This window comes from Convolutriloba macropyga, chromosome 3 (assembly GCF_964194025.1).
Source record: "Convolutriloba macropyga chromosome 3, txConMacr16.3, whole genome shotgun sequence".
Lineage (NCBI taxonomy): Eukaryota > Metazoa > Xenacoelomorpha > Acoela > Convolutidae > Convolutriloba > Convolutriloba macropyga.
Genome location: NC_134470.1, coordinates 17,583,939 through 17,598,857, shown reverse-complemented (window position 1 = coordinate 17,598,857; position 14,919 = coordinate 17,583,939). Strand labels below are relative to the sequence as shown.

Below are 14,919 nucleotides of genomic sequence, written 5' to 3'. Positions count from 1 at the left end.
GAAAATACTGGCATTTAGTTCCACACATACTCAAAAATTACTTTATTATGGCAACAAAATGGACTAATATACACTCTCAACTTGTCTTTTTTAAAAAGTTGTTAATAAACGTTTTCAATGAAGTTCGACATTTTCTTCACCCAATTGGTGTTTTCATTAAAATTCTGTATAGAAATCAAACTATTGGCTTTTATTTCAACACAATTTCAAAAATTGCTTTATTGAGGCAACAAAACGGGCTAATATAGACTTCTCAACTCGTCTTTTTCAAAAAGTTATTAACAAATGTTTTTAAGGAAGTTCTACATTTTCTTCACCTAATTGGAGATTTCATTAAAATTCTGTATACAAATCAAATTATTTGCTTTCATTTCTACAAAATTTCAAAAAGTGTATTATCGGGGAAACAAAACGGGCTAACATAGGCTTCTCAACTCGTCTTTTTCAAAAAGTTGTTAACAAAGGATTTTAAAAAGTTCTACATTTTCTTCACCTAATTGGAGGTTTCATTAAAATTCCGTATATAAATCAAACTGTTGGCTTTTATTTCAACATAATTTAAAAAAGTGCATAATTGGGGCAACAAAATGGACAAAATATAGATTTCTCAATTTGTCTTTTTCAAAAAGTAATTAACAAACTTCGATATTTTCTTCACCTAATTGGAGATTTCATAAAAATTCGGTATACAAATCAAACTATTGGCTAATCAAACTATTGGCTTTGATTTCTAAACAATCTCAAAATTTTCAGTATCAGGGCAACAAAAGGGCCTAATATAGACTTCTCAATTCGTCTTTTTCAAAAAGTTGTTAACAAACGTTTTAAATGAAGTTCGACATTTTCTTCACCTTATTGGAGATTTCATAAAAATTCTGTACACAAATCAAACTATTGGCTTTTATTTCTACACAATCTCAAAAATTCAGTATCAGGGCAACAAAACGGGCTAATATAGAATTCTCAATTCGTCTTTTTCAAAAAGTTGTTAACAAACGTTTTTAATGAAGTTCGACATTTTCTTCGCCTAATTGGAGATTTCATGAGAATTCTGTATACAAATTAAACTATAGGCTTTCATTTCTACAAAATTTCAAAAAGTGTATTATCGGGGAAACAAAACGGGCTAACATAGGCTTCTCAACTCGTCTTTTTCAAAAAGTTGTTAACAAAGGATTTTAAAAAGTTCTACATTTTCTTCACCTAATTGGAGGTTTCATTAAAATTCCGTATATAAATCAAACTGTTGGCTTTTATTTCAACATAATTTAAAAAAGTGCATAATTGGGGCAACAAAATGGACAAAATATAGATTTCTCAATTTGTCTTTTTCAAAAAGTAATTAACAAACTTCGATATTTTCTTCACCTAATTGGAGATTTCATAAAAATTCGGTATACAAATCAAACTATTGGCTAATCAAACTATTGGCTTTGATTTCTAAACAATCTCAAAATTTTCAGTATCAGGGCAACAAAAGGGCCTAATATAGACTTCTCAATTCGTCTTTTTCAAAAAGTTGTTAACAAACGTTTTAAATGAAGTTCGACATTTTCTTCACCTTATTGGAGATTTCATATAAATTCTGTACACAAATCAAACTATTGGCTTTTATTTCTACACAATCTCAAAAATTCAGTATCAGGGCAACAAAACGGGCTAATATAGAATTCTCAATTCGTCTTTTTCAAAAAGTTGTTAACAAACGTTTTTAATGAAGTTCGACATTTTCTTCACCTAATTGGAGATTTCATAAAAATTCTGTATACAAATCAAACTATTAGCTTTTATTTCTACACAATCTCAAAAAATTCAGTATCAGGGCAACAAAACGGGCTAATATAGACTTTTCAATTCGTCTTTTTCAAAAAGTTGTTAACAAACGTTTTTAGTGAACTTCGACATTTTCTTCACCTAATTGGTGATTTCATTAAAATTCTGTATACAAATCAAACTATTGGCTCTTTTTCTACACAATTTCAATAAGTGCAATATTGAGGCAACAATACGGGCTAACATAGGCTTCTCAATTTGTCTTTTTCAAAAAGTTGTTAACAAACGTTTTTAATGAAGTTCGACATTTTCTTCACCTAATTGGAGATTTCATAAAAATTCTGTATACAAATCTAACTATTGGCTTTCATTTCTACACAATTTCAAAAAGTGTATTATCGGGGCCAAAAAACGGGCTAACATAGGCTTCTCAGTTCGTCTTTTTCAAAAAGTTGTTAACAAACAATTTTAATGAAGTTCGACATTTTCTTCGCCTAATTGGAGATTTCATGAGAATTCTGTATACAAATTAAACTATAGGCTTTCGTTTCTACACGATTTCAAAAAGTGTATTATCGGGGCCAAAAAACGGGCTAACATAGGTTTCTCAATTCGTCTTTTTCAAAAAGTTGTTAACAAACGTTTTTAATGAAGTTCGACATTTTCTTCACCTAATTGGAGGTTTCATTAAAATTCTGTATACAAATCAAATTATTTGCTTTTGTTTCTACACAATTTCAAAAATTGTATTATCGGGGCAACAAAACGGGCTAAAATAGACTTTCTAACTTGTCTTTTTCGAAATGCTATTAACAAAAGATTTTCATTAAGTTCTACATTTGCTTCACCTAATTCGCTCAAGAGTGTAATAAAGAGTGGAATAAAGAGTGTAATTATAGTGTATTTTTAAAAGTGTAATAAGGGTGTATTAAAGAGTGTAAAGAGTGTACATTAAAGTGTAATTTTCTCAAAATTACACTCTTACACTCTTATCCCTGCTAATTAAGAGTGGAATTGGCTTTACATCCTTATTCTCGCTTAATAACGGTGGAATACGGGTGTACGCCTCGGCCCGGGTTAAGAATGAAAAGTTGTCAATAAACAATAAACTCCTAGCTAATATCGGTTTTGTATGCTGAATCATTTTCATCTCAGGTTGATGTGTCAGCGGGTGCACAAGGACAATTTTCTACGAAGTCAGCTAGCCGTGGAAGTTGTGTAAGAAATGTGCTCATTGTACTGAGCTTAGTCGCAGGTACTAACTGTGCTCAAAATGAATTTTCAGCACATTTCACCGCATTTTTTTTGCAAAAGAGCTCACTTTTCAGCATTTTGGCTATTAGGAAAGCAGAGAGAATTGATGGTTGACAACAGTGGCGATAGGCACAAAATTCAGCCCCTACTTGTTACCCCAAACTACCGCACTTTTACAATCGTAGTGATCACCTTTAATTTACAACTTGACATCTGCATAGATCATTAGCTCAAACATAACAAAATGAGTAGTTGGGGACAAACTTGGTTTAAATAGCACGTATTAGCGTCCTGTTTCATTCACTCATTTTATAAAAAACCAAGTTTTAAATGAGCACTAGGATTTACGAATAGATTTTCATAGTATAAGCAATTAATTTTATGCGTTCAATACAGCAGACTATTTGCATAAGCTCCAAATTTTGAAAAAAAAGTTAAAGCAATTTTTATCCAGTTTCTTGAATATATTCTGATCTGTACAAATAATTTCCAAATCTGGCACCAACATCTACATATTTACATTACAAATTTTTCTCCACGACGAAGCGGCCTTCTAAAACAGAATTGGCTTGTAGTTGCTGCGTGATTACTATATTACTGGATTTCCACGACCAATTTAATAAATATAATAAAAAAAGAGTCGACTTCTCCTAATATCGTAACTTTTGCTAGAATTGAAATGGCATGGCAGAAAACAAGTGGGAGGGAAAATTGTTTTGAATTTCTCTTCTCTTATGCATTAGTACAGTAAAAACCAAATTGTGTAGTAATCCGAGTAACTCTACTCGAACCTTATTCAAACGAATTATATGATCATTCCTTCAATACCTAATTTAGTGACAAAAAGAAGAAAATTTTGATACCATCAGTTTTGTATTGTCATTTACTTTTTGTAATAGCTGCAAAGCAATAGCGAGACTATTTTTCGTCTCATCGTGTTTTTTTTTGACGGAGTATTTGTAATCTTGTTTATATTCTATTATTTTAAAATGTTTTTTAAGCTGATGCAAGTATTTTTTTTGTTATTTGAACATTGAATTCTTTATTTTCGTTGGGCATTGGCATTTAGAGTAATTAGTAAGCTTCTAATGAATTGTCTATAGCAAACTCATAGTAATATCCAAAGAGAAATTGTTAACTTGAATGTTTTTTTTATTATAGAACAATTCCAGCTACTATATCCATACCTACCCCCGCACCTATTCCCCCTCTGTCCTCCCACCCCATGGACATCATACACCCAACTAACATCCTACCCACACCTACTTCCACAGCAATCCCCAGCACCCACCTCCCCTACCACCACCAACTACCCCCTCCCCAACACATACCCCACATCTACCCCCTTCCCACCTATCTACCAAAACTGCGCTAGCTCTTGCCCCCCCCCCCGATATTACCCCCACCTACCCATTCCTAGCAAAGCTTTCCGTGATTATTGGCATCAATATTGAAAAAATGAGATAAGTTTGTCTGCAACTTTGTTGATAGAAAATAAAGAAATACCATTCAGCATGAACTCTGATATTCCGGTTTTGGGGTAAAGTTAATTCTGCTAGAGCTGATATCTGACGGCCTTTGGAGCCGTTTTCAATTTTTTTACATGTTCTTTTTTCTTTTTCTTCGACTTCTTCATTTTCGTTATGACGATTTTACCAAGCACTAAGTAGGAAAAATTCAATTCCCTTCGGTTGCTTGAAAGTGACGCCATTTTTACTCTCATTGTACAATTTTATACGTCAATCGTTTTATAGTTTTGTATCTTTTAATCTTTTGTACCCTACAGTACTGAATTGAATGACTTTGCTGAGAATTCAAACTCTCAATGAAATTTAATAGCGCTCGTCAAATTTGTATAACTACAAGGTTATATTGATAGAAAGAAATTAACATTTGGAAATCGGCTGGGAAATTAACGTATCAACTGAATTAAATTTCATTTGTATATTTTTATCTTTGCTATCGGTGGTTTACTTCATCTAAGTGTTTCAATGGTATATATTGGGGCAATGTTCAGGCAGTCTATCGGCTACGTTCACAAAATGGTTTTAGTTAGGTTGAGCGAATTGACCGAAGTAAACAATCAGGATATCCAAGCGTTGAATTGATGTTTTTGAATTTGAAATTTGCTCTGACAGGTGTCAAAAAAGATCAGTATTTAAATGGATCACTAAATTCCGAACTTGGTCACCTGTACAAAAAATAGGCTGGTGAAAATACATTAAAAATGATTAAAAATCCGCGAGGAGAGAGAGAGAGAGAGAGAGAGAGAGAGAGAGGGCGAGAGAGAGAGAGAGAGAGAGATGGAGAGGAAGAAAAGGAGAGAGTTTAAGCACAGAAAAACAGAATTTCCTTAACCCGATTGTCCCTACTCTTACCTTATTCAAACCAATTCGGATCTGAGGACAATCCGTACTCTAATTTACTGTCCAAGCAAATATTTCAAAGTTTTATTTACACTGAAGACCACACTGAAGACCAACAGATATCCATTTAGCAAAAAATTTTGATTTGTAAATGATATGTATTAAAACAGTATTATACAGTTAGTTGCTTTAGTTAAACCTAAATTTGCAATCTCATTCGATGAACATCTTTAAGATAAACTAATATAATCTGTAGCAGTTTCTAAAAAAACTGTCCTCTGCCCTCCACATACCCCCTTTCCAACTATCTAGCAAAACTGTGCTGGTTCTTGCCCCCCCCCGATTTTACCCCACCTACTCAACCCCAGCAAAATTTTTCGTGATTATTGGCATCAATACGGAAAAGATGAGACAAAATTGTCTGCACCTTTGATGATAAAAAATAAAAAATATCATTCAGCATTAACTCTAATTTGCAGTTCTTAGGTAAAGTTAATTCTGCTGGAGCTTATATCTAACGGCCATTCCATTCAAGTCATTTCATTTTTTTACAAGTTGTATTTTCATTTTGTCGACTTCCTCAATTTTGTTATGACGATTTTACCTAACACCAAGTAGGAAAAGTTGGTTTTTCTTCGGTTGTTTGAAATTAAGGCCATTTTTTGTTTCTCATTGTACAATTTTATACGTCAATGGTATGATAGTTTTTTATCTTTAAATCTTATATAACTTACATTACTGAATTCAATGACTTTGCCAGCCCTTAGAAAATTTAAGTTGAGAATTATGATAGAGAAATATTAATATTTGGAAATCTGCTCGGAAATTAACGTGTAATTTGAATTAATTTTAATTTGTATATTTTTATCGTTGCTTTGGGTGTTTTACTTCATCTAAGTGTCTCAATTTTTTATATTGAGGCATTGATCCGGCAGTCTATCGGCTATGTTCACAGAATGGTTTTAGTTGAAGTTGAGTTGATCCTTTAAAAAAGGTTTTTAGTTTTTATTTGATATTCTGGTTTCTGTTATTAACTAGTTTCACTTTGAAGTATTCTTACTAGATTTTCGCTGTTCTTCCAGTTGTTAATTGATCTACTTGACCCTAGGGAACATTCAGGATTTCCAAGCGCTCAATTAATGTTAGTGAATTTGAAATTTAGTCTGACATGTGTCAATAATGATCGTTATTTAAATGAATCGCTTAAATTCCGAACTTGGTCTCCCCTACAAAAAATAGACTTGTAAAAATACATTAAAAAATGAGAGAGGAGAGAGAGAGAGAGAAAGAGAGAGAGAGAGAAGAGAGATAGAGAGAGAAAGAGAGAGAGAGAGAGAGAGAGAGAGAGAATCAAAAGGAGAGAGTTTCAGCACAGAGAAACAGAATTTCCTTTATAACCCGATTATCCCTACTCTTACTTTATTCAAACCAATTTTGGATCTGAGGACGATCCGTACTCTAATTTACTGTCCCAGCAAATTTTGCAAGGTTTCATTTTATTATGAGTATTTTTAGGTGCATGTATTTCACTACATTGAAGACACACAGAAGACACAAAGGATATGAGCAAAAATTTTATGATTTGTAACTGAAAGGTATCAAAACAGTATTATGCAGCTAGTTGCTTTAGTTAAATAAAATTTACAATCTTCATTGAATATCTTTAAGATAACCTAGTTTAATATGTAGCAGTTTCTAAAAAGACTTCTGCTTCACTAAATTCCGTAACCAGTATTAGAAGTTTTGTTTGATTGTTTCATCTTTATTAGAAATAGGTCAATTATTATTGTTCCGACCCCCACTTTAGTGGGGAGGGAGGAACTATATGCTCAACTGGGTTTCTTTTGTTCAGTCAATTTTGGCCGATTGATATATTCATCGTAGAGAATTGTGAGTGGTATCATTAAAAAGCCCGTCCAGCGTAGAATGCGGAATTAAAAAGATTGTTTCGGTTTTCTTTTCTTACAGGCAGTTATCGAGGTTTAAAATTTTGTGAACATTCGACTGTTTTTGTTCACATTTTCAGTATTTTTTGCTTAAATTTGGTACATTTTCGCTAATATAATTCAGAATAAGTTAAAATTTGTAGCGGCAGATTGTTGTTGTTACCGTTAGAGATAGAAGAGCGTTGCTGAATAGTTCGATTGAGGTTTTTTTTGGCTAAAATTTTTGATTATTATTTTCAGAATTCAAACTTTTTTCATCAAAATGGCACAAAATACGATTTTTGGTCCACTTTGTTAAAATTTGCCAGACTTAGTGACCTAGAAACCTTAACACAGACTCCATAATCTCAAAAAGAGCGCTAGTTGCAATTATATTACGTATGACAGTCTTCTGGAATTAAAACTTTGCCGTTTTTTGCAGATTTAACTCGATAATTATACAAAATGCATCGTTGTTTTTTTTTAATATTTGAAGAACTCCACTCAACAATTGGTCTAATTCACAAACACTTGGAACACTTGGTCGATTTGCTGGGCGCGCGACGAAAATAGGGAGAGTTTCGATAATATCATGGAATCTTAGAATCAGAGACTTTTGGGTTTTTATTTTAATGCTGCCTTTTTTCAAAATATTTTGCTTTTGTTTTTTTAATGTTAATTACTGACAATATTTTATGTTCACGGCTCCGTTAATGACAGCTACAATTTATGTATATTTGAGGTTGAATGTAGATACAGTGTGTTTTCAGAGAACCAAAGGGTTTTTATGGCTTTGAGGAAGAGTCTTAGTAAAATTTAACTGAGTTCTTTTCCTTTGCCTTCAATTGTTATCCTTTTGGCGGTGTGATTTTTAAGTTTAACCATTCAATGATCCAAATTTCTTCCTCAAGAGATGCAGGTGAACCTTTTCTATTCATTCGGTTGTTACCTAATGTCTCTTATGTTATTGAAGGTATTTGTTTCAAGAAAATTTCTGTGATTTTTTGAACTTGTCAATTTTTTGTATTATTTTAGTCAACATTTTGCTTATTCTCAGGAAAAACAGGCCATCCTTTCCTCCTTATAGAATAAAAACCAATTTTGTGGCCGATTGCTTTAACAGAAGGTTTTCTTGCTTTTGTTACTACGAGTTTTCAATCAAAATTTTCTGGTTTTTATGCATAATTGCCCATTTTTGCTGTTGTTTTTGTTTCTTTTGTAAATTGTCAAATTTTTTAACAATCGAGTTAAAAAAGCTTTACAAAATTTGAAACTGAACATATATTTTGTTTTCATAACATATGGTTTGAAGGGCTGCGACACCGTTCTCTTGCAGAAATGGGTAGAGTTTTTTATTTTTGCCCTTTATTTGTTGTTAATTTTTCTTGTCATATGCCAAATATTGTGTAATTAAAGATCCCAATGGCCAACTATCGATAAACAAATCAATTTAATGTTTGACATCGGTAGATACTTAATGGTTAATTTGACTTTCGAATTAAATTTCTTAAAAAAAAGATTAATAGTATTCTTCAACTTATCACTTTTTGTTCTGGTTTGCGTTTTTTCTTCGTATTTTACTATATTTTAATATTTTCGTAAATTAGCCTCATTGTTTAGAGTTCTTTTTAATGTTTTGTTGAATCAAAGAATAATTTTTCTATTGTTTAAACGTTTTAAATGATGTCTTCAGGGCTTAGACAAGTTGTTTCAGCAGAATTTTGTGAAGTTTAGTTACTTTTCAGTTTTTGTGGCTCTTTTTGTTGTCATTTTATGATAGTCGTTTTCCAAAAAGACGTTATGATGATCAAAGGAGACGCAAATGAAGATTTTATATTCTCGCGGTTTATATCTTATAAGTTTAATGGCTTCAAAACTGTGGTTTCGCAAAGTTGTTTGTAAAACTTATTAGTTCAGCTTGTATTTAATGTTTTTTATAGTCCTATTATTTAGTCTCATTAATAACAGTCGCGATTAGTTTTCCAAGTAGTTGCAAGACAAAGTGTCTACTCTCTTAGTCGAAAGCTTTTGTTGGCTATGAATTTTGGAAAAATTTGTTTTTAACAAAAAATTGATAGATTTTTGAGATCTGCCAATTTTATTTCTGTTAAATTGTAGCTAAGCATCTCTATATACAATTCACATCATTTATCTATTGAAATACAGTGTGCTCTTCATAAGGGTTATACTTTCCTCAAGTGGTCTTTCTTCTTGGAACAACCAGTTTTCATAAAACCAATTTTCGTGATTTTCGTATATTTGCCCCGTTTTTATAGGTTTTTGTTTTCTTTTCACAGTATCACAATAATGGGCTTCATTTGATTTACAATTGTTGTCACCTGCAAAAATGCAAACGAAGATTTTTATTGTTTTTAGTGATCAGCTTAATATTTAATTGATTGGGGTGGGACATCGTTTTCGTGCATAAATTTTCGTGCAAATTTTTCGTTTTTGCCTGTATTTGTCGTTCTTTTTGTAGTCGTATGACATATACTGGATGATGAAAAGCCTTAGTCGCTCTCTATTGAGGTTTAATAGACTCTCTAAATGATTTCATTTGATGCGTAATTTTTCTGATCAGTTCGAGTTTAATTCTTTTTTTAAAGCAAAGCAATGTTTTAAAAAACTTTGCCCCTTTTTCTCATTTCTAGTCGACTTTTTGCCAAATCGCATTGAAAAAAAGTCCCATATTTTGTTCCAAAAATGTACCGGTTAATCTTCTTAGTATCAATTTTATCTGATACCATTTTGATTTGGTTATTAGTGGTTTTCAAAAAATGGACAAGAAGTTTTGTTCGTAATTAGTATTTGTAACTGTTTGAATTTTATTGCCGTATTTTCTGGTAGTCATATTATTGTAGCTACAGGGCTCATAGGTCCTCTAGAGTAGATTGTTTTGTTCTGTTAGTAGTTTGTTGAACGATATGTTGATATGTTAATTTTTTTATCTCTTCCTCATTTGGTAGACAATTAAGTGAAAAATGTAGATGAGCGGGGTCGGAACTTAATGTGCGAACGCACATTACCGGGCCGCCTTGTTCAATTATCGACTAAAAAGCGTTTTGCTTAGAAACTATGCTCATGGTCTGAATGCTTCGTGAGGTTTTAACTTTTTTCTTACCGTTTTCCCATTTGATTATTGATTCACGTGACCTGAGCAAAAGTCCGGAGTATTCTGGTACTAGAATTTGACAAAACAACTGCTGCTGTTTTCTGCCAATTATATTTTGTTTTTAAAAAATATTTCAGAGGAATTCTTCGGATTAGTGTGCAGAATTCTCCTTAATCTTTGTTAAGGCTGCTGAAAAAATTTTGAGGTGTAAAAATCCGAGTTCTTTGCGTTGAGAGTTTTTGCGTCCTGCTTAGAATCGTTGATTGTCTCACACATTTTGTTTTTGAAACAAACGGGTAGTTCTCAAATTAATTGTTTGTATGCCACTTAATAATAAACGAGAATAATTTATTTGACAGGACGCGTTTTTAGGAACAAGGGGTGTTCTAGTGCATAAATGGTCTCCAATCTACTTTTTGATTGCCAGGTTGTTATCAACATTTTTTGCAGAAAAACCTGATATTGGCTTTTTGCAGAATAACCTGATATCTATTCATGGAAATATGTCCGGTAGACAAAATTCTGTCTATTAAGAATTTCTTAGCAAAAGATTTTGTCTGCTGATACTCTGAATTTAAAAACCTAATGAAAATTAATGACAAAAAACGAAACTTATAAAAGTATAAAGGATCAGTCATCAGTTTTAGATGCGAACATCTATTTGATGCGAACCATGATCTGATTGCTAATGTCATTTCATTGATAACTTCGTCCAGTTATGTTCTGATTGGTTAAGTATTGTTTAAGGTGTGAATGGTAGCAAGGTCACTATGGGTGATATATTAGTGGATGCTTATGATGAGGCATCCTGGATAGGCCACGAACTCAAGCAGGGCGTGAACAACCTAGTTAATCACGAGAAGGCTGCCATCAAGCATGCTAAAGGTATTCAATGCCGAATCATCTACGTTTGCTTAATAAATGCTCGTAAAGCGGGCATTCCAGTTTAGGTCCCATCCGGAAAATACCTCTGCTCAGACCGTGCCAGACGAAAGTAACCTCTGATCAGACCCTCCCAGACCAAAAAGTCCATTGATCAGACTGAAGTGAGCTGAAAACACCGAGTGCGCTCGGAGTTGTCTTTGATCAGACCTTGCCAGACGGAAATGACCTCTGATCAGACCGAAATCGGACCATTGTCCAGACGATTGTGCGCTCCAAATTACTTCTGGTCAGACTATTACGCGCTCGAAATCGCCATTGATCAGACTCAATTCACTATGAACGAATTAATTGCAAAAGAACATGGCTTTTCCTTAGATGAATTTGGTATAATATATTGGTATAATATATTCATACTTTGGTATAATATATTCATATATAATAATATATTCATACTTTGGTATAATAATATATTCATACTTTGGTATAATATATTCATATAAAAATTTATTTTTCCAGTAATAAATTCATCTAAGGAAAAGCCATTTCTAAAAGTATTGAAGTGACCTTTGATCATACTATTGTGCGCTCGAATAAATCCCAGAACCTGTTATTTTGGTCCGGAAACACACCGTGCGTTGGACTTGGGTCTGATCAGAGGTCACATCCGTCTGGCGCCTCAACCTGGGCTAACAAGTGATGCCGAGGAAGGTTGAAGTTGAAAAGTAAAAAAAAACAGAATGATAATGTCATTCACGCATAAAATAATGTTCTTTTGCAATTAACAGAGTAAAATCAGTTTAAAATTGGAATAAACTTTAATTCTGAAAAATAGACTTGAACAGGCCAGTCTCTATTTTGTTCTGATCAAAGAATGAAAAGGAAAAGAACATAACCGGAACCAACCTGACGTACAATTCCAAGAATTTTCTTTGAGTAATCGAAATACTAGACTTAGAACGGACTATGACTGAATTGGGAAAACCATTTCCAGAAAAAATCAGATAAAAAACATAAAAATCAATGTCAAAATGCCGCAAGTAAGGGAAATTTGGTTCTAACAAAAAACAAATGAATTATGAATGGATTGGGAAAACCAATTACAAAAAGAATCCGATCCAAAAAATTGAAAAAACAGTAAGAATCAAAGTGAAATTGCCTCGTGTGAATAAAAACCACTAGCGAGAAGACGAATTTTTGGTTCAAACATTGTTTTCTCACTCTAGTATAAATCTAGAGTGCAAAATTTTAAGCTACAAAACCACTCGCTTCTTGCTCGACTTCTTGTTTCGGCTTGACCACAATGACGATTTCGAATTGACTGCAAAAATCATAAAAACGCGCGAACAGATCAATTGAACAAGCCCAGCCAAAAAAACAATCTCAAAAGTTGAGAAACTAAAATCATCAAACAAACTAAACAAAAAAATAATCTTTGCTAAAACACTTATAACGTTAACTCACGCAAAAATCTTGAAAAAGATAATTTTTCAACTAAAGTAGATAAAATGGAGAATTATGACAAATGGTTCAAAAAAACTGAAAAGTTCCAAATTTAAAGAAAATTTCTAAATTTCACAATAAATGATGTTTAAACCATTTTTTTGTCTCTTGCGCTATGTCACTTAACCCATTTGCAAGACTTAAGAAATATTTGTTGCCAGTAAAGGTTGTTCAACTCAGAAAATGACAAAAAAATTTTATTAAAAAAAATTTAAAAACTTGCTTTGCATAGTTTCTAAATTTTTACAAAATCTTGCTAAAATTAGTGAGATTGGTATTTTCAGAATCAATTCATTGTTGCTAGAGACTCTATAGTATCCCTAAAAGACGTCTTAATTGGTTTCATTGGCTCATAAAGCTCGATAATATCGGAACATAATAATAATTTTCAGAAAATTAAAAAAAATTAAATTTTGCTAGAGGTAAAAAATTGCTAGAAGTTGTGGTACCAAAATACTTATAAGCATTTCGTCACCTCTAGCAACTATGCAGTAATCTATTTTCAAACTATAGAGGAGGTTCCCGGACCCATGGTGCTGGAAAAACTCGCTGTTGAAAAATTTTCAAAAATCAAGCAAAGTGATGCAAGTTTTTTTTTTTAAAAAGCTAAAATTCGTGACATTAAATATGGAAAAATCTTTCATTGCAACTAGAAATTGTGCAGTAACCTATATCAAACTCTAGATGTGGTTAATTGAAGTTACCTTGAGGCTGAAGAAGCCTGAGAAAACAAAAATTTTTCAAAACATGAATTTTCAAAAAAAAAATTGCTAAAAATTTGTGATATTAAAATGTTGAAAACTTTCCATGGCCAATAAAAACTTTTCAGATACCCATTATCAAAATCTCTTGCAGGTTTTTAGGCACCTGGGAATAGAAAGACTTAAAAAAAGAATTGCTAAAACTGGTGATGTAACTCGGTTTTGAAGACCATTCAATTACCACTCGAAACTATGCAGTAACCTATTATCAAACACTAGAGGAGGTTCCTTGACTTCTAGGGCTCAAAAACTTCACAGAGTGACCAAATTTTTCAAAAAAAACTTGAACTTTTTTTAGAATTAGTATAAATTTGCTTGTGCATGTTTTTAGTACCAAAACATATAGCCCTTAGAATGGTCGTAAAAAGTAATATGTCTTGTAAAAGATCTTTAACAAAACTCAATTTTAGACTGGTTTTACAAGATATTCGCAAAAAGTCAAAAAATTGCAACGTTTTGGGCTTCAAAACACATAAAAATGACCCTTTAACCTTGATTTCCGGTCTTCTCAGTAGCTTAACCGGTCTAAGCACTTGCAGAACTTTTAAACGCGGCTAAGGGCCTTTAATGAAACGTGATGCCCGTTGAGCTTTACCTGTTTATCCCGTTTTAGAAGCTCAAAGTCATAAAAGAAGTGTAAAGTAGTTTACAAAAATTAAGAAACATAGCAGGACCAGCCTTGATATACAATCCAAAGAATTGAATGAAAAACTGTGAACTAATGTACCTGTCTAGAAGATCAATTGCAAAATCCCAGCCAAAAAGACAAAAAGTACTAGAGAAACTAAAATATTCAAACAAACAAAAAGTAATCGTTGCTAAAACTCGTGAAGCTTTAACGCTGAATACCAAATATGACACAATTCATTATTCGCATTAACTCAAGTAGAATCCTTGAAAGAAATTTGTTTGCCAGTAAAGGTAGATAAACTCGAGGAAAATGACAAAAACTTCAAAAAATCCAGAAAGTGTGAACTAGAAAGAAAATTTCTAATTTTAGCAAAATACGTTCAAAACTATTTTTTGTCGCTGGATTTTTGTCAAGTAAACCATGTGCAGAAATTTAAAAAATTTTGACGGCCCGAAAAAATAGTGAAACTCAGAAAATGACAAGAGTTTCATAAAAATTTATAAACAATTGAAAATTTGAACAAAATCCTGATAAAATTTGTGATATTAGTATCTTCAGAATCATTTCATTGTTTCCAGAGACTATCCAGTATCCTTATTTCAAGCCTTATACAATTCAAATTCCTTGAATTTTTAAAAATGCCTATAAACATTTCAGTACCGAAATACACTATGTGATAACACTGGGAGTTCGAACAAGGAGGCGGGTAATA

General features: G+C 32.5%; 1 protein-coding gene across 1 annotated transcript in view; it reads left to right on the top strand.

Annotated features, from left to right (window-relative positions):
• The window catches only part of LOC142336911 (uncharacterized), a 50,193-nt gene that overhangs the window by 28,830 nt on the left and 6,444 nt on the right, over nucleotides 1-14,919 (top strand). Inside the window, exon 3 of the mRNA XM_075385894.1 lies at nucleotides 11,178-11,315. Within this exon, the coding sequence (XP_075242009.1) occupies nucleotides 11,178-11,315 (138 nt within the window). The remainder of the gene's footprint in view (nucleotides 1-11,177; nucleotides 11,316-14,919) is intronic.